General features: G+C 51.1%; 6 protein-coding genes and 1 non-coding gene across 7 annotated transcripts; 4 read left to right on the forward strand and 3 right to left on the reverse strand.

Moving 5' to 3' along the window:
• Positions 1 to 145: 145 nt before the first annotated feature.
• On the reverse strand, positions 146 to 966 carry Asppvi_008247 (uncharacterized protein; the record flags this gene model as incomplete). The annotated part of the gene is made up of 2 exons (XM_043304121.1): positions 146 to 684; positions 750 to 966. The coding sequence occupies 2 exons, from the start codon at positions 964 to 966 to the stop codon at positions 146 to 148; spliced, it is 756 nt and encodes a 251-aa protein (XP_043160056.1).
• A 1,777-nt stretch (positions 967 to 2,743) lies between these two features.
• On the reverse strand, positions 2,744 to 4,701 carry Asppvi_008248 (translation initiation factor 4B; the record flags this gene model as incomplete). Its single annotated transcript, XM_043304122.1, has 6 exons — positions 2,744 to 3,795; positions 3,858 to 4,148; positions 4,204 to 4,329; positions 4,446 to 4,490; positions 4,543 to 4,599; positions 4,698 to 4,701. The coding sequence occupies 6 exons, from the start codon at positions 4,699 to 4,701 to the stop codon at positions 2,744 to 2,746; spliced, it is 1,575 nt and encodes a 524-aa protein (XP_043160057.1).
• Positions 4,702 to 5,798: 1,097 nt separating this feature from the next.
• Asppvi_008249 (uncharacterized protein) lies at positions 5,799 to 6,661 on the forward strand (the record flags this gene model as incomplete). Its single annotated transcript, XM_043304123.1, has 4 exons — positions 5,799 to 5,877; positions 5,980 to 6,093; positions 6,159 to 6,275; positions 6,348 to 6,661. The coding sequence occupies 4 exons, from the start codon at positions 5,799 to 5,801 to the stop codon at positions 6,659 to 6,661; spliced, it is 624 nt and encodes a 207-aa protein (XP_043160058.1).
• A 1,570-nt stretch (positions 6,662 to 8,231) lies between these two features.
• On the forward strand, positions 8,232 to 17,100 carry Asppvi_008250 (FMP27 family protein; the record flags this gene model as incomplete). Its single annotated transcript, XM_043304124.1, has 4 exons — positions 8,232 to 12,785; positions 12,884 to 16,831; positions 16,892 to 16,989; positions 17,046 to 17,100. 4 exons carry the CDS (start codon positions 8,232 to 8,234, stop codon positions 17,098 to 17,100), a joined length of 8,655 nt encoding a protein of 2,884 aa, XP_043160059.1.
• Positions 17,101 to 18,038: 938 nt separating this feature from the next.
• On the reverse strand, positions 18,039 to 19,364 carry Asppvi_008251 (uncharacterized protein; the record flags this gene model as incomplete). Its single annotated transcript, XM_043304125.1, has 6 exons — positions 18,039 to 18,305; positions 18,366 to 18,715; positions 18,789 to 18,814; positions 18,874 to 18,935; positions 18,992 to 19,110; positions 19,184 to 19,364. 6 exons carry the CDS (start codon positions 19,362 to 19,364, stop codon positions 18,039 to 18,041), a joined length of 1,005 nt encoding a protein of 334 aa, XP_043160060.1.
• An 836-nt stretch (positions 19,365 to 20,200) lies between these two features.
• Asppvi_008252 lies at positions 20,201 to 20,311 on the forward strand. Its single transcript has one exon. It is a non-coding gene; the product is annotated as a tRNA-Leu (tRNA).
• Positions 20,312 to 20,632: 321 nt separating this feature from the next.
• On the forward strand, positions 20,633 to 26,730 carry Asppvi_008253 (putative TFIIIC transcription initiation factor complex subunits Tfc3; the record flags this gene model as incomplete). Its single annotated transcript, XM_043304126.1, has 4 exons — positions 20,633 to 20,699; positions 20,916 to 21,985; positions 22,043 to 22,487; positions 22,541 to 26,730. The coding sequence occupies 4 exons, from the start codon at positions 20,633 to 20,635 to the stop codon at positions 26,728 to 26,730; spliced, it is 5,772 nt and encodes a 1,923-aa protein (XP_043160061.1).
• Between the last annotated feature and the right edge of the window lie 191 nt (positions 26,731 to 26,921).

Raw genomic sequence — 26,921 nt, forward strand, 5'->3', positions numbered from 1 at the left:
CATGGCCCATTCATTAGGCCATATCGTGTCAAAAACAATTCAAAGCAGGAGTAGTCCGCCGGAAACAACATAGGGGTATAATAGATCCAAAGCAAAGAGAGGCAGAAAAAGAAAAAAGAAAGGAGAGAGGCTATACATCTGTGAACTATCCGACCAATGCTCGAAGCCGCTCCACCCTCTCCATAGCCTTTTCCAGTCTGTCAAGCCGTTTCCTCTTCTCGACATCCCGTCGTTCGAGCACCGCCACCCTCTCTTCCAATTTCGCCCGCGCCTTGCGCTCTTGCGCAACCATCTCGTTTGCTTGACTGAACAGCTGCGCCGTCAGTTCCTCCAGCTCCGAACTGGCCTGGGAGAGCTGGCTCTCTGCCTCCTTGCGTAAGCTCTGTTCTCGCTCGAGCGCCGTCTGAAGCTCTGTCGTAGCATGGTCTGGAGAAGGGGCCAGTTGTGCTGGCTGGGCAATGGGCTGGGTGGGGGATGCGGTGCTAGGGCGACGGTAAGGCAGAAGAGACGTCAGCGTCGACAGGCGACTTTGGTGCTGGGCCTGCGGCGGCGAGGACCGGGAATGCTCGCTCTCGTTCGAGGGCGCGGACGTTGTCGACGATGCGGAGCCCGTCCTGGGGGTGTGCGTGTTGGTTTGCGAGCGGAGACGGCGCACTTCTTTTTCGTACTCGGCCAGTTGTGCAGCTATAGACGTAAACCAGGTTAGCACCGCCATCAGGTAATTGAGTTGTTCGTAGCAACGCGCTTACCCATCTGTGCAGCGTGCGCGTTCAACAGCTCGACCTGACCCTCCAACTCCTTCACCCTCTTCCKGGCGCTCTCGACTAATTGATCCCGCGACATGTACCCTTCCTGGCCACATGTTGGACAATTCTTCCTTGAGATGTTGGGGGCAGCACTCGTCATGGTCGGAAGCATTCCCACGAGGGTTGTAGCCGTCACAGTCGCGGTTGCGGTGGTCGACATTATCGAGGCATGAATCGGAGTAATTGGAAGTGCTCTTCTGGGTCAAACTCAACGCATTGAGGCCTGAAACGAAGCTGAATCCGGGGTCGCGGAAATGAAAGGATTCAGGCTCGGCGTCGCAGGTCGTCCAGTTGTCCAGTCCGTGCCTTTAAATAGTGGGGGGCAGATCGGTGAAGTGTCTAGTGCACAAAGAAGAGAAGTGGCACTGAAAAGATGTCTCATGAGGCTCACAATAAGCAATGAGTGCAACAATCAAGGAGGTAAGGAAGCGAAGTCTTAGGGAGGCTGACTGGGAGTTATTATTATCAAATGCTGGGGGAGGATCATGATTCGTGTTACAGGCTGGAGTTACAGTCAGTAAAGTCTATGGTTAGCGCATTCTATAAATATGCCTCTCTACGCTGTCTCCGAAGGCAAGGGAATCTACCATCAAGAACACTGCCAACTGTTATTCAAGATCTTTCTTGAAATGTCAATCCTCAATCTCTGAAGCACACCATTCACAAGAATATTCGACTTAACATGATTTGATTGTTGCTAAATAAGTCGCATATTAAAGGTACACGTGTAGATCGTGGATCACTTTTAGTCTCCGCGCCTGGTGGGTTCTAGTGTACCTACAGTTGACTGGTCACCTCCAGAACTAGATACAAAATAAACCAGTCTCCTAGTATGTCAATATCGATCAATACATAGAGAGGTGCCGATATCACTCTTTACCTCATGGATCTCGATTCAACCCGCCTGCGCTGGAGTCAAGGTCACCAGCCATCGACATTAGTCCCTTGCAAGGAATGAAGTATATCAGCATCGCCATAGCTGATCGCCAAGGAAACACCAGCCATTCTAGCTATATCCCTTGCAACGTACAGGCTCTCTGTGAAAGATTAGCTATCTACTCCGTAGGTACTTGACTACTCTTCTCTTCGTGTCGCTCAGGTCCCTCCCTTGCTTGGATATTTATCTCCCAGGGGCTGGTACAAGAATGTAGCGTCACACGCCTGGTCAAGGACAGCGTCTAACGGAGGAGCGGTCAAAGAAGCTGGTAGTCCCCACTTACTGTCACCAATGAAGTTGTCTACGTCTGCATTACATGTTCTTCTCAGCTTCGCATCATACATCTATCTTCTGAGTCATAATCTTATTCGCATGGCTGTCTCGTCATCTAGGAAGGGACATGGCTCCGTTAGAAGAACAAGTAGAATAGGACTCCACACTCCATCTCCCCCAATCCCGAAACAAGATAGACAATGAGAGGGGGGAATACGTTGACAGCGAGAAGACCAATTCTGCCGAGGAAAGCAGAAGGGAGAAATACAAACATCTCAGGAAGTCACATAGCCCGTTCCTTCACATAGGCCGTGATAGGTCATGAGTGCACAACACTAAATCCACACAACATGGGAATAGCTAGCTCAGAGAACGGAAGGGGAAAACAGATGACGACAAGGAAATGGGTAGACATAACAAGAAAATAAACACGAACTTTTTCGACGTGCCCGACAACGTCAGCAGTGACGAGACGTGGTTCAGGGATCTAGCCCGACGAAAGATATCACGAACCAAAGAGAAGGTGGAGAGTAGAGAGGATGGCAGAGGAGGGAAAAAACAGCTGGCCATCGACTTAACCAAGAAGCAAATGCTGAGACCATGGAGGCTGTACCGTCAGATTTGTGGCATCCGAAAGAAATGACAACTAACGAACCCTACTTCTCCCTGAAACCAGCGTAGTAGTACTCGGCTATGAGCGATGACATGAATCAGGGTATCGAGAAATCTATGCGAATGTACGTCCAGACTGCCCACGACGGTTGTTGCGTTGCCTCGAGCTCACAGTGCTCCAGCCTTCTTCGTCTGCGGCAGCCTCGGCGGGCTGAGCAGGACCCCCGCTCCGCCAGTTACCGTTCGCCTTGCCAGCGGGAGCCTGTTTCGAGGCCTCGTCACCCGCAGCAGCGGCAGGAGCTTCTTCCGATTGGGCTTGTTCGGTAGCACCGCTTTCATCCTCACCGGCCTGCCGGAGGATCTCGAAGTTCTTTGCGCCCTGAGGGATATCCATGCTGTCCTTGCCGTTGGGATCGGCGGCTGGCACAGGCTTCTCGCTCTTGGCCTGCTCCTTGGATTGGCGCTGCTTCTCGGCTTTCTCGGCCTTGGCCTTCTCGTCGGCCTCCTTCTTCTGACGGAGCGCTAGTTGGCGACGCTCCTCAACTTGTCTCTCCCTGGCGGCAGTATCGATGGGCCGAGCACCACCGAATGGGCTAGCCTTCGAGTCAGTGCTGGCAGCGGGGCTGGACGGAGTGTCGGCGACAGTCCGCTTCTGGAGGTTCAACTTAGGGCGAGAGGCGGGAGCGGCGGGGGCAGCAGGGGCGGCGGGGGAGGCAGCGGGAGAGGGAGGGTTACTGGGTTCCTTGGCAGGGGCCTGATCGGGGCGCATTCTGGCTCTCCATGAGTTATCAAGTTCGGCGGCAGTGGGTGCGCGCTCCTGGAATTCACGGCGCGGGGGTCTCGAGCCATCCTGAGAGCGTCCCTCACCCCAAGCGGGCGAGCTTCTTCTGAACCCGGGGCCTTCGTTGCTGCGAGGACGGCCACCTTCTCTGACTGGTCCAGTCACTGGAGAAAGAGGACCCTTGCGCTCCCAGTTGCCGAAATCGCGCACCTTTCCATCCGACTCGAAGTTGCGACGACCACTGGCACGTTCGCTGCCGGCATCGGAGAGGTTGTCGAGGTTCCGTCCGAAAGTCGAGCGGTCGGGCACACGACGGGGAGGTTGGTCGGGCGCGGGCAAGGGGCCCTTGCGAGTCCAGTCAAGCTCCTTGACATCGCGCTCCTTGGCTGTTGAGGGCAGTCAGTTTTTTTGCGCACAAAATGAGTCGAACATGCGAGAGGATACTTACGGGGCTCAGCGATGCTGACACGAATCGCTCTTCCCTGAAGCGTGGTACCTGAGAGGTCAAGGGCCTTCTTCAAGCCGTCGACAGTCTCAAATTCAACATAGCCGAAGCCCTTGGGGCTTCTTGTCAACTTATCTTCAACGATACGGACGTTCGTCACACCACATCCAGCAAACAGGTCGTTGATATCGGCCGAGGTCGCCTCAAAAGAAAGGTTTCCAACGTGAGCGGTGTAAGGGGGTTGAGTAGGAAGTGGGAGAGGCTCTCTGATCGCATATCCACCACGTTCGCGGTCTGTGTCACTCTAGGATCAGACTGCATTCTTAACCGATTGAAGCTGGGAGCATACCATTAAAGCCATTGCCGAATCCACCGGAAAGAGGGCCAGCGCCGCGGCGGTCGCCTCCGTAGCTGGACATGGAAGGAGGAGCTATTGCATCTTTAGCCTTGTCATCCTTATCGCATGTGGAAGAGACTATCGGCGGAAAAGTATCATGATAGTGCGCCTAGTACATACCGGCTGCAAAGTCCTCAAATCAGCAAAAACCATCATTTTTCAAGAGTGTCTCATCGACGACAGGTGCAACTTACCAGGCAAAGGCATATCCTCCATCTCGTCGGCCCAGGAGCCAAGGCCTGTTTCGCTTAGCACAATCCATTTCCGCGGGGAATTTGTGTGGGAACCTACTCTCATCGGCCAGGAAGGTGCCGATAGACATCTTCTGGGCTTTCTGCTTCGCGGGCGCTTCATCGGATACCGTCAGTACTCATTCATTATATCCCAGGCATCTGATCTGGAAACTCATGGGATGCACTGAAGGAGGGGTTCGGGGTGGAACATACCCATGATTGCGGTTGTGGAAATTCAGGAAACGCGCCAAGGACTTGTGCGCGTCTCAGGCAGGATGTTAAATGGGCCTAAATGGGGTTATAAGAAGACTTCCAGACAGGAAGATAAAAATGATTTCAAGAAATGACGTCTAGTTGTTTGAACAAGTAGACGTGTGATGAGTTATTGCAGGTGACCTCCGCAGTTGAAAGAACAGAGGGGGGAAAGTAGGTTAATCCGTGAGGATAATTTTTAGTATGACGCTAGAAAAGTCAGCCTCAGGGGAAAAAAAAGTGGTGGTGCGGCTTCCGGCCTCGACCCAACCCCAGGGCTTTGTAACATCGGTGTTTGGTGTGGCATCAAGACATCCTGGAGAGGCAAGATGCACATTTATTTTCAGAAAATAAAGCAATCAATTGTCCAGCTGTTACTTGATAATCATACTATACATCATACTTCTAACTTTGTCTCACGATTGATCGGCTCAATGCAAGCTATCTTGAACCAATCCAGTAATACGGAGTACGAGGAGGGAAGCTTGTGCCCTTAGCCCGAAGCGGATTATTATCCTGGAGGCATACCACCACATATCCAACAGGAATTCCGAGACTCAGTATAGGCCTGTATCTCAATAGAGTGCAAAGTTGAGTGAGACTGACGAGGACACAAAGCGACCATTTTATAGGTATAAACATTTTGCATTCAATGTTCATATTACAGCAGGTTCCTGGCTGGGTCCAGGGGTATCTGGAGGGGCAAACTGTATTATTACAGGCAAAATAACCCTGTATGGTTCAATCAAGACGATTCACAAGCAGATTCGTCCTACTTTGGTACCTATCTTTTCTCGAGTTAGCCAAATCAGTGCAAAGCTGTAAATAGAGTAATGTAAATAGAGTAAGGTGAAACACGGCTGAATCCTCCCGAGTAGTATTTAGATAGATGATCGATATCTTGATCTGAAATTGAGGTAGAGATCGTCTGCGCATGACCTGAGGTCACGTGAGGTCCCGCCATACGAACCATTTACTCTGATAGATAACAGCCGGTCTTATCATTCAAGTAGCCAACCACAGCGGCATGCTTCAAATATACATTCTCTGGTCAGTCGCAAGATGAGCGGACAGAATGGTCAGCGGCCTGTATTAGGAGAGAATGTATGGTTGGCGTCACTAAAAGCCGGAGCTTTGAGCGGTGAGTTCTTCACTCTGCCCAAGTAACCCAGAAATTTGCCCTCGAGATCTTCAATGGTCCAATATGGCGGGTTTCTTCTAAAGACTGACTTTTGCCATTCAGGCTCTGCTGGTCTCGTTTATGGAGGCATCTCCGGTGTCATAAGGTCTCCTCATCCAGTAATCCATTCGATTTCCTGCGGTATCCACTGGTTTGCATGTGGAACTTCCTTCTGGTGTACGTCGTATTTCTTCCGTCTCCGGTGATGTTGGGTGCTCATGATGCTGATTACTTGATTGCAGGGCTAAGGAGTAACATCCTAAGTCTCCACTATGAGGATAGGGCCACCCCAAAACAGAGAGCCTATGTCAGCGCTGTCTCTGGTGGCATCGCTGGCGGTGCCGTGACTAGATTAATGGGTACTTGAACTCCTAGGACTACTTGAAATGTTCGACTGACAAGGAACCACTACTAATGCGATTTCGGCTTAGGTGGTCGTCTCATCCCAGGAGTTGTCGTATTCTCGCTGCTCGGCTATCTGGGACAGAGATCTTACAATGCTATCGACTCATGGCAGATGGAACATGCAAATACACCATCGAAGCCAATTCTGCAACGATTAGCAGATTCCAAATGGATTCCACTCAAGACCCTCTCTGATGACGAATACCGGGGCATCCTCAGTGAGAAACTGCTTAGCATTGAGGCTGAGATAGCTATCATCGACGAAAAGATCGAGGAGCTTGAGAGAGCCAAAGCAAACGGACAGAATATGACGGGACTGGATCCTTCATCAACTAGATGATCGCATTGCATCGACATCAGCCTTTCTTTCCCGTCTAGGGTCACGGGGATGTCACGAATAGTACAGTCATCCAGGGCTTGGACGGTAACCCGACTCCAATCGCTCCTACGGCTCCCAGCAGATGCCAGCATCATGGGCTGTGAGAGGTTCCGATCATTGTTGCTCACCATAGTCTGAGGAGAAATCTGATTCTTCGCTAAAGGCAGCTAAGTATGTATATGGACATTCCTGATGGGAACGGTGCAAAGACGTCTTGTATTATATCAAAAGGAGCAATTTGTAAGATAGCCAACAAGCTGGAGAGTGCCTCACCATTTTCTATTGGCAAATGTTCATTACTTTCATCGAGGATGGTCAGCCGAGATCTGTAGGGCGACTTAAAAAAGCTCACACCCTTGTATATCACAGCTAAAAAAACACACAGAAGTTCAGTGTCTTAATTTGCCCGGAACATGATACTAAACCGTAAAATAATTATTTTAGTGACAATTTGATAGTCTAGAGACAAGTGTAATATGAAAGCCTTGAATATGCGGTGATTTTATATTAGCATTGGCTTGAATATATAACTAATCCTTCCCCTGAATGTAGTTGTTAAATAGTGCTTGCGAAAGGAGACATGCCATAGAGAAGTTAGTTTAGCTGCTCCGTAGATGATATAAAGATCGACAGGCTGACAGCATTCCAAGGGCTCTCCTATTCCTATTCCTATTCCTATTCCAGAGTATGGATTATATATATACGTGTCCATTATGCAAGTCCAAAGCTCTATGATATGTCAAAGAGGATCCTTTACGGAGAGTAATTAGGGGTGATCAACTCATTGCCGAAGCAGGGAAAAACCCGATGCACATTAATGCTGTGACGTGCTCTAGGGCCATTTCCTGAGATGGTAATCTGTCTTCTGCGGCCCATATTATTATTATTCTGATAATCCACTAGATTGGCAGAGTTCGCCAGTTGATCCCAAGAAATAATGCCGAGACAGCCGATCCGCCACAGAGCCAAATACTCCGTATTCCGTAGTTAGTTAGCTCTGACCAAGTGGGCGGGCTTTCCGCTTCCAGATTATTGTCGCGCCCCCCCCGTTTGCCCGCAACCACTGTTTGGCAGGTCTCTTGTTGCTGACATTATTATTCTTGGGATAGCTTGACGGATGATGGATCTATGGTTCGGCCGCTCCGGTTCTATCTATCAGCTTACGAACCCCCCGTACCATTACTCCATATCCATCACATTCTGAATCTGTTCCATCTTGTTCGAAGCATGCCTGGCTTATCACTGTCGAGGCTTTCTTTGGACACTTTGCAGGCCAGTGCGCAATTCTGGTCTTACTGAGACCTGTTCCTCGCCGACTCCGAACGCTTGAGAACAATTGCTCGTCTCGCGGGTCATTCTTCAAGGCAAGGCAAAAATATTTCTAGCCTGAGGTCGGCGACCTTTTTTTTTTTTTTATAATATTATAAGTGTCTCAAACTATTCGCAGCATCCGGTAGTATCTCGATGATTTGTGCCGTCAATCCCCTGGCCTTGTTCGACGGATCGGTCTCCCTACTGGTCGCGAGACGCGATGACGCTCTTTAGTCCGACAACCGTTTTTGTGGGATTCCTCCTGCTCTACCTTTCCTCGTTCCTTATCTTCGCCATCGTTCGAATCGCAACAGGAGTTTCTATTCAGCGAATCGGCTATTTCTCTCTCCGCCGCATTGCCTATGTTCCGAGAGAAGGGATACAAATTGAACTTCGTGGCTTGGGATTATCTCTACATCCTCCGTCCTTCGCGCAACCGACATGGCTGAGTCTTCGCTTGACGGAACTGAAGGTGACTGTGGACCCTTCAGCTCTCGGCAAGGGTAATAGCAACACAGCAAAGGCGGACGTGCCAGAGCCTCAAAGCTCTTCGGACGTGGGGGATACGTCGCCGGATGGAGGGGAGACCAGCTTGGCACGTGCTCGGCGGAGCAAGACGTGGAAGACGCTCACACGGATGAAGGAGCAGGTCAAGAGGCTTCACAGAAAGATACATTGGCTCAAATTGGTGGATGTCGTTGCCGTGAATACAACTATCAATTTCCTCGAAGCCGGCCAATTCCAGATAGGATCGCTCTCGTTGGCGGTGGACACCAGGCGGAAAATGGTGGACCGGGCAAAGGTGTTTCGCCGAAAGAAGGATGAGTCTGGTGAACTATGCCCGGCCGAATGGATCATGAATGTACAAAACGTCCTACTCGCGGTCGATGGCAGCGAGCCGGCCGAGCTTCTGGATCATGTCCAGGTCAATATCCACGGACTCCTCCCTAGTGACCTCGACGGACTCAGGGATACCTCTATTGCACTGAAAATCGGAAGACTCCATATCCCATATGACGAACTGACAACCGTCTCGCAACGGATTAAGCAGTTTCGGCGGTCAAGGAAGGAACCTATCATCAGTGACACGGACGACGAGATATCGTTTGCCGACTTTGTCGAAGAGTTGGACAGACCCGGCAGTCGTGACGATGTGATTGTCCAAACGGTCGCTGATTCGAAAGAATTTGCAAGCTCCCTGCTACGTGGCATTCGGGAAATTCAACTGGCTTTGAGTTTCTTCCGACTGTCTCGCATAGTCCAGCCGTCTTCTGCGGGGCAGAAATCGGTCTACTTGAACGTCATATCCCATGAAATCGGCGTTGACCTGCATCGCATGGACCAAGGGAGTCCCGCGCATCGCATGTATTTTCAGCGGGACGACGTCGCACATCAGGCCCTTCTGGCCGCCATCTCTCTCTCAGTAAGCTTGGACGATAGCTCGGGCGAGACGGATAACATCGTATACATCCCTATGGCTACTACAACAATCAAGACTACGCTTCCTTCCAAAACCGTGGGCTCTTTCGATGACCATAATGCGGAGGAGCGCAACACAAATATCCTCTTCGCCAATTTTGTGGTCACCTCGCCCTCTCTCGATCTAGAACCACACCATCTTGACCGACTTCTAGGTCTGGTTCAAACCCGAGCATCCTCCTCGGGCGGAAAGAAGCGCGACAATCATCGACTGATTTCGCGGCTGCTCCCGAAAGCCAATATTAAGCTTTCTGTGCATGAACCTGTCGTTCGACTCGTCCTCCCCATAACTAAAGAATCAGCTGGCTCTGATGATGACTATAATCTTCTAATCTCCTCCATATCCGCCATAGCTCTCGATATAGATTCTTCGCACTCGTCAGAAGGTGGAGTACATTATTCTCTCTCGTCAGTTTATCGGGTCGCAGATCACAAGCTGTACTATCAGACCCCGACCGGGGTCAAGCACAATCTGCTGACCACAGAGACCCTGGAACTCAAGGTCCTCCTCAACGCGTCGCCAGAGGTGTGCGTGATCGCTACGGGGACACTGAACACATGTTCCGTCCACATGGTCAATGGTGAGGTCAATCGCGGCATTCGCCAGGTTGTCGAGCAATTCCGAGCCCAGATGCAGAACAGGAGGAGGGCATCGATGGCACGCCAAGAAAGGAAACCGAGCGTACTAAGGCGTATTCCGCCATGGTTACTCAATTTTCAGTTTGAGGCCACGGGCCTCAGTTTGGAAATCGCTGGAGTGGACAGTACCGTCTCAAAGCTTTCCCGGGGAGTTTCATTACAGATGCAATCGTGGACTGCAGAATACAGAGCCCAAAAAGCCGAACCGACTCACATCAGTCTCGTACGGCGACGCACCCCAAGCCACTCCACCATTGGTGACGAGTCGCCGTTTCGATTTCCTCCAACGTCGCCGCCCAGACAAATTCAGCATGGTGCTGCCGATGGGAGACGGCTGGCTTTTCACGCCCGTGGCTTCGAAGGCTTCGTGATTGAATCTGAAGACTACTTAGAGCCTGAGCCCTTCTTCTCACTTCCCCGATTTGAGGTTGCATTGAGCACCCTAAGTGACCGACTAGGTCCTATATTCCATATCAACTCGGTTCTGAAGGGTGTCTATTTGCAGTATTCACTTTATCGCTATTACTGTCTTGGAGTGGCCGTGTCTGTTATTCAGGATGCATTCATTCAACACCCTACAGAAGCACCAGCCCAGCCACCATTCGAATGGCAGACGAAGGATTCTGCAACCTCGCCCTCTGTTCCCCGGCCACCCCTCAAAAGGAATGAGCTCATCACGGTGGATATTAGAGCTACAGTCGTTCAAGTCAAAACATTCCTACCTGCCGATCCTCCAATGTTGCTACAGATATATGGATTGGCCGCTGGGACCCACCGTCTGTCGTCTCCCTTCGTGAAGGCTCAGCTGGTTCGCTTACATGCCGAAGCTCCCAAGCTCAAGGGTGTTTGGGCTAGGATCATCAGCATGAATAACGTCAAGGTTGATCTGCGCAAGTTCAAACTAAAGCAGGGCTCTAATTTAGTCGATGAGAAGTCAATAGACATCTGGGCCGACTTTATCCGCATAGGGGTCCCTCATCACATGATCATGCATCGTATCTTCGACAATTGGGTCAACACTGCTAAAGCTCTTAAGCAGCTCCATCATCGCTTCAAGAACCGTTCATCGGAATTCATTTCTGCAAGGGATCCAGAAGCGCCAAAGAGGGTTCCACGGATCTCGCTGCGGAGCAAAGCTTTGTTATTCGAATTAGAAGATGATGCATTCGAGTGGAAACTAGGTTGCATCTATCGGACAGGTCTACTTGAACAGCGACAACGTTTGGCGCGAGAGGAGGCGTTCGAGCTCAAGGTCCAGAAAATCAGGGAGTGTGGACAGCTTCGTGCCTCATCCAGGCTGAGAACAAGATCCAGCCATCGGACCCTTCGCAGCGAACGGACAAGCCATGACACCAAGAGGAGCAAAAGTGCTGACCCGAAGCCGCGCGGCCATGCTCAAGAAACGAATGGTGGGCGAGGGAGGAGATTTCGGTATGATACGGAGGGCTCGGCTTGCCTGTCTTCCGATTCCAAAATCTCTGAGGAAAAAGCTTGGTTCCGCCTTCAAGAACACAATGCTCGGTCTTGGAAGCAGAAGATTGACGCTGCTTTTCGGTTTCAAGGCAGCTCTATCAAGGAAATTCGGAATCTCTTCTCTGGAGCTGATGAGCCGCCTGATGATGCCGCTGAGACCGAGAAAATTCTGGCCATTCCAAACAGACCTGGTATCATGTCAGCCTTGATAACTGATCTCAGTCTAGCCATAGACAAACCGTCTTTCCCTATCGAAGAGTTCCCATCGTTTCTCCATAGGCTCGGAAAGGGAATCCCTCTATCCACGCAATACGCTTTGCTCGTTCCAATGAGCTTCCACCTGAACATGGGCGAGGCTCGAGTCAACCTGAGAGACTATCCCTTGGACTTGTTGCATATACCTGCCTTACGTCCGGGCCAGTCTCCCAGACTCTCAAGTTGGTCGCTGCGCACGGATTTTGTTATAGCCGAAGAATACCGTGACTACAGGTCGTCGAGAAAGGTACAGCTAGAACTCGTTCCATCAACCGAACTTTCGGATGGAACCACGAGTCCTCCCTTCTTAATTGATGTGTGGCGATCTGTGTCTCCTGTCAAGACTTACTCCGACCCTACTATCGAAATCAATACTAGTCTTCCGACAAGCATCTCCTGGGGCATGTCATATCAGCCTGTGATTCAGGACATGATGAAAATCATAGAAGGCTTCACGAAAACCGAGATAGACCCGTCTGAAAGAGTTGGGTTCTGGGACAAGATTCGACTAAGTTTCCATTCGCGCATACGAGTTTTATGGAAGGAGGACGGCGACGTTCACCTGCGCCTTAAAGGCTCTAGGGATCCATATGTGGTCACTGGCTTCGGAGGCGGCTTTGTTATGTGCTGGAGGAAAGATGTTAAATGGGAAATCCACACCAGCGACGATCCGAAGGAATTCATGAGTGTTACAAGTGGGGAATATGTGCTGGCGATCCCTGACTACAGCAACCAGGCTCGATACGCGCAAGAGGCCACTGCGCAGGACTTGGAGAGCAGTTCTTCTTCAAGCGAGTTCAAGAACGCAACGCTTTTCAAGAAGGTTGTGATGAAATTGTCGGGCGACGTCCGGTTAGTTGCTGGCTTGGTCTTTGAACGTAACGTAGACGGGGACAAGCGGTCGTTTGAGCTCAGACCGCATTACGATGTGATCCTTCGAAATCCGGAGTTTATCGATCCAGAGGAGCGAAAGGCACGTACAATTCACCTTCCGGAGAGATTTCTGGCTAATTCTTTTCATCGCAGGACTACGACGCCTATCGCGGGTTCCGGAGCAACCACATTCATTTGTCCATCTCGGTCGTTGCCCCTGTGAGCAGGAACTGGGACGTTGACCATCTTCAGCCCTCAGCAAGCTACAACGCTGTTCACTTGAGTCCGCGATTTTTCACGCACTTCTTCAACTGGTGGTCTCTATTCTCGGGTGTGATGTCTCTCCCGGTCCGCCAGGGTCCTCTTTGGCCTGGTATCACCAAAACGAGCAAGAAGTTCAATCGCCATCTTGCTACTGTCAAGTACAAACTGCTCCTCGCCCCTCTGTTTGTGGCTCACATCTACAAGCACAAGGACCGTGAGGATTACGCGGAAGATGTGGTCACAGCAACAGGGCTGAAGGTTCGTCTGGACAGTCTCAAGCTGGATATCCATCAGCGGCGGGAGCAAATCAAGACGGTAGCAAAGGGTCGCCTGAAGCAAACAAAGGCAAGCGCAATGCGAATCAACCAAGGCCAATTGGATTTGCAGGCGGCGGATTTCAGAGCTGTCTCAGTTAGCATTGAAGGAACAAATCTCGATGACATAGAGAAGAACCGGGACGATATCATATCTTCTTTCCAGCAGCCAGTTCCCTCGGTTGATTTATCACAATTCACTATCCCAGACCAAAACCTTGATTGGATTGATATGGACGACTTTGTTGAGCTAGATTGGATACTACCTCAAGAGTCTAACCCAAAAACACATATACTCCCTCTTGCGTTCACCCCCCGTTTTACCTACTTCCGCCAGACTGATCATGGCGATATAACTCCAGATCAAACAGGGTACAGCCCATTCGGGCAGGAGCCCACTCACGATTGCGTTATGTCCGAGAGTAACGAACCTCGTCGGGTACAAATGGAACTGATCAGGGATCGCCTCGCCACTGTTGAAGCACAAATACGGAACTTCGATCGTCAGATTGGAGAGCAGGAGCTTCGTATGGCAAAGGATGTCGACCATGATTCCGACCTTAAAAAGGAGCATGATGACTTTGTCAGACAGGCTGAATCGCTTGCTCGGAGACGTGCCTTCCTTGTGACCGGGCTTCGTCGCCTTGAAATGCAGCTTGCACGCGAAGACAAAACGTCAATTGACAAGAAGCCTGAGAATTTCGCGAGTGACAGCTCGTTTCGACTTGGTGCTGACTCGGATTCAACAAACGACGGCAAAGAAGCGGATCTCGACGGCTTGTACTCGTCGCGCAACGATGAATACGCTAGCGACTTCAACAACCGCTTCTTGATCCACAACATGCAATTGAAGTGGAATAACTCGCTCCGCAACATTATACTGCGCTATATCCATCAAGTGAGCCAAAGACGAGGTTTCGTGTACTACATGTCCCGCAGAGCCGTCAAATTCATTCTCGATATTGTCGAAGAACAGAGCAAAAACAATCAAGGACGGTCTAAAATGTTCAAGTGCTCGTCGAGGCGGCCTTCCTGTGTGGACGCAGACGAGGACAGTGTGGAGGATCGTATCGAACAACTTCTGAACGATACCAAACGCTTTGTCAGTGCTGAGGAACAGGAAAGCGTTGACTCGAGCACCGAGACCCAGCCAGATTCTGATAGCTCTAGCGAGAATATCTCGCCCGAGTTCACTCCACAGAATAGTTACTACTTGCGGTTGATTGCGCCGCAGATCCAGCTTCAGAGTGAGAAAAACCAGAAGTCAGTCTTGTTGGTGGCAGCGAGTGGAATGCAACTGAAAGTGATTTCGATCATGGACAAAGAACGTGTTTCAGATGATGTCAGCGGTTTGGTGCAGCGGCGCTTCTCCCTTGACATGGACGGTGCTCAGTTCTTCGTTGCAACTCAGAAGAATCTGATGAATCACTTGCAGTTCTATGCCGGTAATAAGTATGGCAATGCTCCGGGATCGGCATGGCCACCTTGGGTAACGCTCGAAGCCATGTTTGACTTTGAACTGAATCCTTTTGGCTTCTCAAGAATCATCCAGAAGACTTCTGCCAGCTTGAGATACGACAAATACAACAATCTGCGGCTGAAGTACAATGAGGAAGTGGGAAAAGGGCAATCCAAACACGTCGGTCCAGATGGTCAAGAGACTAGGATGGATCAGATCAGCGTTGACTTTCCTCACATTCGGGCCATTTGTGACTCGGCTGAGTATTACTCAATGTACATCATCGTGCTGGATCTTTTGCTCTATAGCGAACCGTTGGAAAAGGTCAGAAATGAACGTCTGGAACGCATACTTCTCACTTCGGATTTCAGCGACTTGAGAGGTGCTCCGGAGATGGTGTTCAAGTTGCAGTCCCGCATCTGTCAACTAGAGGAGATCAAAGAGCATTTCCAGATCAACGCCAAGTATCTGGACAAGCGTGGCTGGGAAGACCGGCTGGTGCTGGAAAAGGATCTGGCCCAATGCGAAGACGAGTTGTTCTTCATGATGAAAGCCATCACGACATCTCAAAGGCGAGTCGAGCCGACAACGTCTGGAGCAAATGGAATTATGAGATGGAATATATCTGCATCCGAGGTAGTATGGCATCTTATGAAGGACCAATCTCAGCCTTTGGTCGAATTCCAGCTACGGAACGCCGAATATGATCGCACGGACAACAGCGATGGCTCGAATCACAACCTCGTGGCAGTGGAACGGATATACGGCTTGAACCTTCTCCCGGACGCCATCTACCCTCAAATCATCGTGCCGTATCTTGACCAGGCCAAGAACCTGGACGAACCCGACGAATATATGATCAGGGTCAAGTGGCACATGTTGGAAGCTGTTGGTGGTATCCCCGTTCTTGATGATTTCGAGGTGTCGCTCTTCCCGCTCAAGGTCCAGCTGGAGCACGAGCTTGGCCAAAGGGTGTTCGAGTATATCTTTCCGAATGTTGGCTCCAATGGGTTCGATGGCGGTTTCTCTCCTTTCATGGTCAAGAACATGAAACCTTTGGAGGCCTCAGAATCGGAAGAAGACGATGATAACACATCTCGGCCTGCAAGCGCGCAAGGCACAGGCGACGTATCAACCGAGGACCTTTCAGGAACCAAAGGAGCCGGCGCTATTGAGCTCAGATTGCAGCCTACGCTTTCGCTGTCGGATGAAAAGAGACCCCCTTCGCGTCACAGTTCGTATAATCTCAAGGGTCTTGGCATGACGGCGATTCACAAGAAAGAGCAGAAGGACAGCAACCGTCTGGGAGTGTCGCAACCAAACCGCCCAGCAACGAGTGCTGGTTTATTGAGCAAGAAGAAGTCAGTTGAGAGCATGCGAATGCTCGTCAGACAGCCTACGGATAAGTCATTCGCCAATGGCTCGACCGCCAACCTCGGGGAAGATAAAGGGAAGAAATTTACCCTGATATCGAACAAAAGCGGTAAATCCAAGGAAGCCCAAGACGATCTATCGCAGATGATGTCTCGCGCATCTAGCTATATGACCCTTGCTCACGTGAAGGTGAATGATGTCGTGCTTTGTATGAGCTACAAAGGCAAAGGGGAGCACAACCTGGAGGACATCCATGACTTTGTCTTCCGGCTTCCTGTTCTAGAATACCGGAACAAAACGTGGTCCAATTTGGACTTGGCTCTGCGACTGAAGAAGGATGTCATCAAGGCTCTGATCTCTCACGCACCCGCGATACTTGGCAACAAATTTTCTCATCATCGACCTTCAAAGCAACAACTGAAACGCTATCGCGAGCTTGCCAGTCCATCTCAGCTCCTTCAGAACCCGGATAGTGCATCAAATGCCCCGTCGGGCAAACCCCAGAGCCTAGCGAGCTATGACTCCAACAGCGAACATTCGGAGTCAACGTCTCAACGCTCAATTCATTCGGGAACCTCCCCACTCGCACGATCGCACTCCTTAGGCTCAAGTATGCTTAGCGTCCAGGATCAAGGCACTCCATTCGACTCGCGCTCTGCGAGTGAAGTGGATGTCGATGCTCGCTGGGAGGTACGTCTCTACAATGTCGTACGAATTTAGAGAACAGCTAGAAACTAACCGCTCCCATAGCAATCTCGTAGGATCGTCAACCCTCCCAACCGGCCAATGACCTCGAGCCAAGCCATTCCAAGAGCTGAGACCACAATTTGGAATGGGCCCGATCAGAGGTACATACCAAGAAGTTTAGCGTTAAGGAGGTCTCATCGCTAATTGATCAATGCAGTCACAAAATGACCATCCGAAGCTTTGGACGAAAGTTGCTGCCATCGCGAAAATAACGCCTATCAAAAAGTTCAACTCGCTCAACAGACCAGCCAAGAAGTTGTGTGACATCCTCCATCCAAACCACCTCTCACCTTTCACCATCTGCCTTGTTCCTCCTCCCCAGTCGCCTCTCTTAGTTGCCGGTCTCGTTTCAATATCCGGAATCCATTCGAGCGTCTTGCGCCATGGTTTATCTTTGTGCAGTGGATTGTATTTGGGCGTCAGATACATCCATTTTTCGATATTCTCCCGCAAGATAAGCTTTGATATATTGGGTTCTGTGTACCCGTCATTTCTCCCTGTCCAGTTCTAATTTCCCCGACATTTATACGATCGATTCCCCTGCGGTGAGCGTGTTGTTCTGCTTTTGAGCGCTGTACAGTTCTCTTCTTCCTCTACCTTGTTTGCTTCTTTTTTTTGGGAATGGAAATACGGCGATCGAGACGGATTAGATCGAGTTGGTCGCATTTCATGGTGGCGTGGGTTATACTTCTAGTACATACTTGAGGCGCCCTGTTGGGAGTACCCTGCTGGTGTTTGGATACCAAAGATGGATAGATGGAATAGGAATAGCATTCTTTTCTTCAAAGGCAGCTTCTTACAGTTAGCTCCGCGGAAGAGGTGACAGACGTGATGACACTACTAGTACATGTGGTATTGTAGAGGGAGACTGAGAGACTGAAGTTTAGAAAGTATTGATACAATTGTAGAAGTACAAGTAGAAAAAGAAATCATACCGAAACAACCGCTGGGGTATCTATATACATCACACATCTCGCCATAGCTTCTGCCTGCGTTCGAATAATGAAAGACGCTGTCCGATGTTCCCGTGCCCCTGAATTGACGGCTCATCCCAACGCCAGATGCATTCATTCATAATAGCACAATGACCGTTAAAACTGAGTAACATGATTTCAATCTGATCTGACCGAAGAGAACGTTGAAAGGACGATCACACGTTCGAATGACCATCAGACGGAGTAGTCGGCGACGACTGCTTTTCCCGCACCCAGGGCAAGAAACTCGGGAGGTGGTCCTGGACCGTTTCCAGACGGGTCCGGGCCGTCGGGGCACCGACTATATCGGTGTATGTTGGCACGTCTCCTTGCCCGCGAATCTCCATCCAGTGTTGCTTTTCGCGGCGAAGATCACTTTGCACCCAGGGGATGGTGATGAGGGTCCAGATGCCGGCCCAAGCGAAGGGGAGGGACCAGCCCAGCTATTGGAATGTTAGTGGCTGTCTTATGGTAATTTGCAGGATATGAGAAGGGTGACCTACGGTGTAGGCGACGGGTTTGGAGGTCGTGAAGATTATGGCGGTGATGGCAGCTGCACAGACGATTGAGCCACCTGCCCAGAACATGTTCATTTCGAAGAGCATGCGCCGGAAGTATGGACTCGAAAGGTATCGCGTGCGCAATGCGTAGCGGTAGATCTGGCCGCCGCCTCCGTCGACAGCGACGACGTCTTCGATAAGGACGTAGAGGGCGGTGGGCATCACGGAGCCCTTTGGTGTGGAGGATATACGGAAGGGGGCTTTGAATCCACAGATGCGAAGCATATCGAGGGTAAGGTAGACGCCACCGAAGTAGAACATTACGGTGGGAAGGACCATGGCGACGAGGCGTACTGTTCAATTCAGTTCATGGTCAGCAATGCAAGAGGGCGTTTGGATGGATGAAACTCAAGTGTGGAAACATACCATATGGTTCCGGCTGCACCGTACCACTGGCCAGATTGTTTAGCATGGTCACTCCGAAGACGGCTCGCAGACTTGCGTTACTTACACGATAAGCTCAACTGCCAGAATCAACCAGACAATTGTGAAATTGATATGGAAGAAATCCAGCTATCACCGAATATCAGCACTCGCCATCACATGATTGTTGTTTCTTTTTAGCCTACCCATGATTTCCTTGCGTTCAATGGCCGAGACTTTGAACCTTTTCGTACCAAGTGATAGAGACGGTAGAAGTATTCGAAGACGGAGACACCTCCGAGGGACGCAGTGACGATGGAGAAGACTATTCGTCCATTGTGGTGATATGAGCAGTCTGTCCAGGTCCATAGCTCCTACAACGAGAGCGGCTTACTTACCCACATTGTGCGACAAATCCGTGGCGTACCAGAGGGCCCAGTAGAGTACCAGAGGTTGGGCCAATGTATCGAGAATAAAAATCGTCCAAAAGAAGGCGATGGATTTCTTTCTGGTATGCAGTGAATAAGGCAGTGGTGGAGGCTCTAGAGGCACCGTGGTAGAAGAAGTTCCTTCTTCCATCAGTCCAGAAGTGGCGGTTTGTGTTGTTGTTTATGGCGATGCTTTCGGAGATAGAGTGGTTAGAAGGTGGCACTCATGGTAAGGCGGAGTGCGCTGGGCAGTAATGGTGAGGAACAACGGAATAATAGATCGTGGCAAGTCAGGCTGAAAGAGGCGATTTGAATCTTTATTATTTTTATCAGAGACGGAGGCGCTCGGAACTGACGGCTTGAATAGTTTCGAGCTTGCGTGTTTTAAGGTTTCTTTTGATAGACGGGCTTGGTTTCCTCAGGCCGCCAACCAGCGTGGTGCCTGACGTAACATGCCTCGCGGCGGATGATGTCATCGGATCGAAACGACTTGTCATTTTTCTTGGTTATTTGAATCTCATCATTCTATAACATTTCTGATTTGGTCGGCCATTTGAAACACATTGGCAATGGGCCAAGATGATATAACTTGACCTAGGATGGACACAGGGTTCGTGCGGTGGGTGATGTATGCCTAGCGCTGGCGGTGCCGTTGGCTTAATTATCTAGCGGCCACACATACTGTCCCTACTAGGTTCTTCGTACTCGATGGCAGTACTAATCGACAATCATCGCTACTGCTCATATAGGGTTCATGAGCAGCGAACAATTGCCTGATTTATCACTATCAGGGACCGAATCTAGGGATAGATACGGAGCACACCATGCAACTCTATGAAGCATATCACGGTTGAGAAGTTCCGGACCCACCCAGCTGATCATGGATGATCCCGCCATTAATTTATGCATTGCAGGCATAAACTGCATTAATGCAAGAAATGCTCAGTTTTGGCATATAGCACTTTCTAGAAATGTCACAACATCAAAGGCAAGGTGTCCGAGTGGTCTAAGGAGCACGGTTCAGGAACTGGACCTATAAACTGATTCATCAGTTTCCGTGTCTCGCAAGGGGCGTGGGTTCGAATCCCACCCTTGTCATTTTCTTTTTGTCTTTTCTTTAACTCATCGGAATTATCTGGTCATCTCTTTGCCCTCCAGACTCCCCTGTAGACCAATACTGGTACTAATAGGTAATACTGGCTGTTGGATATTTGATTCTGCATTTTCGAGACAAATCACGTGACAGGACCCGCCTTCTGTCCACTCCTTCTGCACATCACTTTTTGCTCCTACGGCGGCGGTTCGAATCTCGTCTCCTGCTTCCATTTACCAACTACAGCAGAAATTTTCTCCGTTCTATGCTATGATATCTTGTTTGTCCAGTAACCCTACCGGCTGCGTTAGAACAATGGAGACAACATGGCTCCCAGCTTACAAGACTTGATTGATCATCTTCTCGCGGAGATTGCGCTCTGTGGCGACCAAGGTGGGTTTGTTTCACATCTCTGGTGTCGATACTTGTGTTCTTTCCCACTATTCCTGCATGTTGCTGCGTCCGTGCCGACTAGTTTAAGCATACCCAACCTTAGTGCCGTCTGTCTGCCATCATCCAATAAGACTGCGCGTCATGTAGTTATTCTCTAGCATCATCATCATCGCATCGTACCTCATTCATCACACTTACGCTAACTATCATGCATAGGCGCATCTCCTGCGGATATCTTGGCTTTCATCGACACATTCTACTCCAGCGCAGTCCATGAGACATCAGCACGGAGTCATACTGTCGATCGCCCATTCCAGGAAAAAGTCTGGGCTTGGTTGACAAGACATCCAGAAGTCTCAGTCGGGAAAGACCGAGAGAGTAACCATCTGCAGCTGAATGATGCTGAGCGACTCGCTCGTGAGGCGGACCCTGAACATGCGGTCCGGGTTTTCGTCTCTAAGGAAAGGAGATGGCTAGCGGTGGCTGGTCATGAGCCGGATGAGACCAAAGTGCTTCCCTTGGAATTCGCACTTCTCTCCATCATTGCGTCCCATAAATCCAATGGAATCTTCCAAACAGACCTAGTCAAACTTAGCGGCCAGGATAAGCGTTCCGTCCCCAAGCGAACCGACGTGCTACAAGAAAAGGGGTACATTGAGAAAAGGGCGATACAGATCAAGTCTGTACGCACCAGTCTCTGCGTGCTGCGGAGGTTCTCCAAGTCCGATCTCTCTGGTGCTGGCGCTGCGGGCGACCGGGAAGAGCGCCTTATTGACTTTAAGGACTTCAGCGACAAGCTCTTCGCCATCCTCCGGGAGTACAAGATTATCGCCCGTACCGATCTCAAGAGTGCTCTCGGGTTCGCCGATCCCTGGCGATGGAGAGTTCTCTCCCGAGCCCTGCGCAAATTCGAGCGTATCGGTGTGCTCAAGCGCGTTAGGGCGACGTCACAGTACGCGGATGATATGAAGAAGCTGCATCCCTGTGTGATGCTTGTTCGCGAGCCAACAGAGAGGGACTATGAGCTATTTCATGAATATAGTCAAAATATCTACACCGACCTCGAGCAGGAAGAAGGGTTAGAGCTGGAAGACGGTGCAGGTCCAGCTGATGCCAGTGAGGATTTCACCTCTGCCGGGGCTGACAATGCTGTTGGTATGGTCAAGCAAGAGGGGGCCGTGGAGGAGGCTGGTCGAACGATTCCTGCTTGGTCTCCGGATCGTAATATACACAATCAGATATTCGACCTTGTCGACCAAGCGGGAATCTCTGGGATTACCAACCTTGTGAGTGTGCAAATGGATAAGTCAATGTGCGAGGTGACTTCTGCTGACCTCCTTTAGGATCTCCTGCGAGCCAGTTTCGGGAGCTTTTTCCGCAGACCACTGGAAAACACCTTGGCCCGGTTAGTGGAATGCTGGCAATTGTCGCAGCCCCTGCATCTGCGCCATCTAGCGATTGTACGAGACACGGCACTTGAAAAGACCATCACGCATTATATCCATTACTCAACGGCCAACTTCCAAAAACTCGTTGATGCCGGAGAGGCATCGTGGGAAGCTGTCGAGTTTGTCCCCCGAAACACCAAGGCAGAGAAAATTTCTGTACCGCCCGTTGATGCTGTTCCCGAACTGGACGAGAATGGATTGCCCAAAGCTGTCCCTACGAAAGAACTTATCAAGAATGGCAATGCATCGCTTCTGGCTGGCGTCTTGGTAGTCAACCCAGCAGATTACAATTGCACTGGAAATGATCCCATGCCGTTCCGGCTGAAGGATGGTAGCTATGGTAAGTTTTGGCCCCTGGCAAGGAGTGAATCACGGATGTTAACTCTTGAGCAGTAATTCGCTTCGGCGCGCCAGGTATGAATCGAGTCGGACGTCCGAAGGGAACCCCCAACAAAGTAAAGCTCAAAAAGGAACATCTGCCTGAATTGGAAGCGGATGTCATTCCTGAGCAAGACCCCGTGGCTATCAGGCGATTGAAGAAAGCGCAACGCGACGAAGAGAGATTCCGAGGGATGTCTGAAAAAGAGAAACTCGAGGCGTTAGGGCTGGATGAAACATGGACTGAATACAGTGTCTTGCTCCTTGAGCGTACAGAACCTGGTGTGTACATCACGCCTCGCGGACGACGCAGACCAGCGGGGAAACGACAAGGTCGCCCGAGAATCTCCCGCCTTGCAGTTTTCAGGTCGCCAAAATTAGCATCACTGCCTTGGTTTACTGAGACCCAGGAAGGCGAACCGGAAGATGAAGCTGCTAGCACTATGCAAGAAGTTTCTCGTGCCCAAAGTGCCGAAACAACTCCTGTTCCCGCATTTATTGCGATCAATACCCCTGCCACGACTTCTTTAACGCCGGACACTCCTTCGAGAGGTACAAAAAGAACGCTTCGAAGTCGGATTCCCCTTGACGCAGAGTCTGAGCCGAATCATGAAAGACCGTCTAAACAGCCACGTATAAGACACACGGAGGTCTCTCAAGACGTTACTGAGGCTCATGTCTTAAGCTCTGAGGAACCATCGTCAGACAGACAGAAGACTGGTGAGCCCTCTATTGAGACCATCAAGGACGTCTCTTCTCGGGCAAGTAAACGGAGAAGGGAACCGTCTCCAATCACTACCGGGGAAGTCGTCGCAGTCCACAAGAGCATGCAAGGAGTAGCCCCTGAGATGGCACAAGCTCCGTCACCAGCAGAAAAAAAGCAAGTCCGACCTTCACAGCCTCGTCAAAACTTAGAGACACCGTCCAAAAAGCGCCGATATGAACCTCAAGCTTTGCGAGGTGAAGAGACTGCCTCAACCCTTTCCATCGCTGAGCAGCTTGCTCCATCAGGGCCGACCAAAGTTGAGAATGGAGAACATCGCCCGGTTGACGTAGAAGCAATCGGCACGCCATTGGAGGCCACAGCACACGAGGACGTGGCGGTGGTTGAGGGCCCCCCGGCTGCAACTGCCGGTCCAGGCGCCAGTATTTATAACATCCAAGAAGCAAAAGGTATCGGCCTAAAGCTCACTGACGGGACACCAGACGTTGAGCAGCGCGACGAATCGCAGACGCCAGAGGGGCATCGTCAGCGCACAAAGAGGCAAGACAAGTTAGGCTCTGTTGCGGTCTTACGCAGGAGCATTATCATGGATATTATTGAGAAAGCTGGAGGCGCGTACTCCATGGGTACCGAAATATGGTACCCATTCGCAACTGCATGGAAGAAGACGAAGTACAAGGAAAAGCCAGACATGCGAACAGTCAAGACATCTATTAAACACCTGATTGATGCTGGCAAACTTCGGCAGTTCACATTCAGCGGGAGGGACGGCAAAGGGGTAATGGTGACAAAGAGCATTGTCGCCAAGCCTGAATTGCAGCCTGATGATCCGATAATCAAAGACTTGCAACATAAGATGCTTACCACGACCGCTCGATACTACTTCCCACCCGGCGTCGAAGTGGATCCCGAACTGACCAAGTCAAGTGCGAAAAGTGCAAAGAGTACGCCAAGCGGCGAACCCAAGATGGCGAAACTCCCTATCGAGCGTGGGATTACCGTGCATTTACATCAAAAGCCAGCCTTTGTCCTGGCTCTGGAGAAGAGAAAGGGACAGAGCATTCAACGACGGCTGCTGCAGCGCCTCCAGTCTGACACGGAGATTCGGCGTCCCTCTGGGGTTGTTCGACTCGCCAAACTTCAGCACGGGCCCGCACGGGACTCTCTGGAACGCGATCTGGGGCCCATCTCCAAGGCTCGAGAAAAGGGTCAGCAACGAAAACGCATCCTGAAGCATCGCACCCCAGCTGACGGTCTCGCCGTAGAAGATGGAGAAGAGGAAGGCCCCAGAGCTCCCCGCAGGTTGAAACGTCTCTGGATGCCTATTTCGCTCATGGCACCTTATGCCATGTTCATGAATCCAGTGCAGACGTTCCATTCCAGTACGGGCACCTTCTCGACAGAGGCTGGGCTTGTAGCGGTCCGAGCTGCGGCCGTTGCTCGTGCAAGAGCCGCCTTCCGATTTCCGAAATCTCTGGACGACCTTTTGGACCAGCTAAAGCGACCCGCAGTAGACTTCTCTAGAGCCGTGGATCCACGCACAAGCAAGTTCTTCAGTGAAGCCGGCGCGATTCTGAGGTGGGAGCTTCAAAATGAAGAATTCATACTTGAAAAACCAGCCGGAGAAGGCCAGAAGTTTTCTTTTATCCAGCAAACGCTTGATGATTTCCCAGAGGCAGTCCCCATAGAAGGGAATATTCAGATTGAAATTGATCAGAGCGCCTATCCTAGGGTGCGCATTCCGAAAGCCAGGAAGATCAGAGAAGCAGCTCGCCGTTTGGAATTACTTGAACCTGAAAAATCCCCATCAGAAGAGGCAGAAGAGGCCGAGGGATCGGAAGAGCCTTCAGAATCGGAAGTTTCCTCTGCCTCTGAAGATTCGGACGACTCGCTGGATGCACTGGATCTGCTGTTCTCCGCTGACTCTCGTAGACGGCGCAACGACTACGTCCCGCAAAATCGTCGCTTGGAGAAACTAGCCGCCGAAGGACCTAGAGAAGTCGTTGTGGCAAAACCGCCAAACCGACCGGCTGCCCGCCGGAATCGAGCTCTTCAGCATCTGCCACGTCTGATAGCAGAAAGGATTCTGACTGCGATTGTAGTCGTTAGGGCACTAGCCGGCGGCTATGAAGGCAAGATCGTTGACTGGCAGCTGGTTTGCCAGAGTTTCCCCAACCAGGACCCCAAAATGATCCAAGAGCGGGGGAAGAACATTCTCAGCAGAAACCGACTGCAGGTAGCGAAGATGCAGAGTGACTTTCAGGAGCGGTTTATTGTAGCATACGCGAACGGCCAGGTGCCGCCGATCAACTACGAAGACTTAGAAGGATACGATTGGGAGACGGTTGTCGACTGGGCACAGGCAGAGCTGGACATTCCTAAGTCTGAGAAGCTGCCGGATCTTCCTGCCACCAAGGACCAGTTCGACAGGGTGTTTGAGCTGCGCGAGGAGCCTCCGGTCACGCTGGATGAACTCTACCAGAACACTCATGGAGTAACTGTGAACCGCAGACGTGCCCTCTACGCAGGCGTTCCCTTCGCCATCCCCTTGCCTGAGAAGCCGGCCCAACCTACAGGACGACAGGCCGAGCTTGCGCGGCTGGAAGTGGCCAAGACGTGGGTCCGAGCCAACATCGTCGCACCGGAGGAGTCCTACCGGCCCGCGGAGGCCCGGCAGGCCTTGGCCAATTTCGGAGGCAGACTTGTCGACGATGCGCTGCAGTCCTTGACGACGGAGCGGGTGGTATCGCAGGGCAACAGAGGGCGCATTACCCCAGGCCGCAACTACGACATCACCGAGTTCTTCCTCCACATGTTGGGCCGCAGGCGGAACATCGAGGTCACCCAGCTCCGGCGAGCCGCGCGTTTCAAAACCGGGACCCTGGATCCAGCGCTGCAAAGCACCGGCTCGTTCACCATCAACTACCACGCGGAAGACGGGGACATCCTCGCGCTGATCAACCTCGCCGCCGAGCGCAGAATCATCCTGAAACCGAAGGATCCCCCACGGGATAAATTCGGGCTTACAGACGGCGGCTACCTCACCAGACAAATCGACAAAGATAAGCTGCGCTTTGTGGTCCAGGTGCAGCCCGTCGAGGCCTCGTATACATACGGCAACCCGATCCGGGAAAAGGTCGCCAACACGCCCCCGCCGTGTCCGCCCCGTGCCGCCATCACCGAAGGCGAATTCATCCCCGAGAAGATTCCCCTGTGGTTCGATATCCATGGCAACTTTGTCAGAGTGCTCTGGGAGTTCGCCGTGGCGGCTGTCGTGGGGATCGTCGCGGTGCGTCCCGGGATCAGTGCCAAGGGGGTTGCGAGCATGGTGCAACCATCGATGGGAGTGTGGGAGGTGCTGCTCTTGTTGAGATGGATGGCGGATGTGGGAGTTTTACGAAGGGAGAACGAGTACGGAGAAGCGGTTGAGGAAACGACCGGATGGCAAGTTCAAGAATGGTGGTGGATGGTATTGGCATGACTCTGATTCTGATGTAATGATATCTAGCTAAACAAGCTCTGTATAGTAGTACTGTCATAAAACGCCGACCTCGAATAAATTGTTCAAGAGTCAATCCAAAGACTTAATCCAGGAACCTTGGAATAGACATTACTCTCTGTATGCACCAAACTCCAACCAAGGAAAACAAAATATTCGAGAGCTCCTTGGGA

This window comes from Aspergillus pseudoviridinutans, assembly GCF_018340605.1.
Source record: "Aspergillus pseudoviridinutans IFM 55266 DNA, scaffold_5, whole genome shotgun sequence".
NCBI classification, from domain to species: Eukaryota; Fungi; Ascomycota; class Eurotiomycetes; order Eurotiales; family Aspergillaceae; genus Aspergillus; species Aspergillus pseudoviridinutans.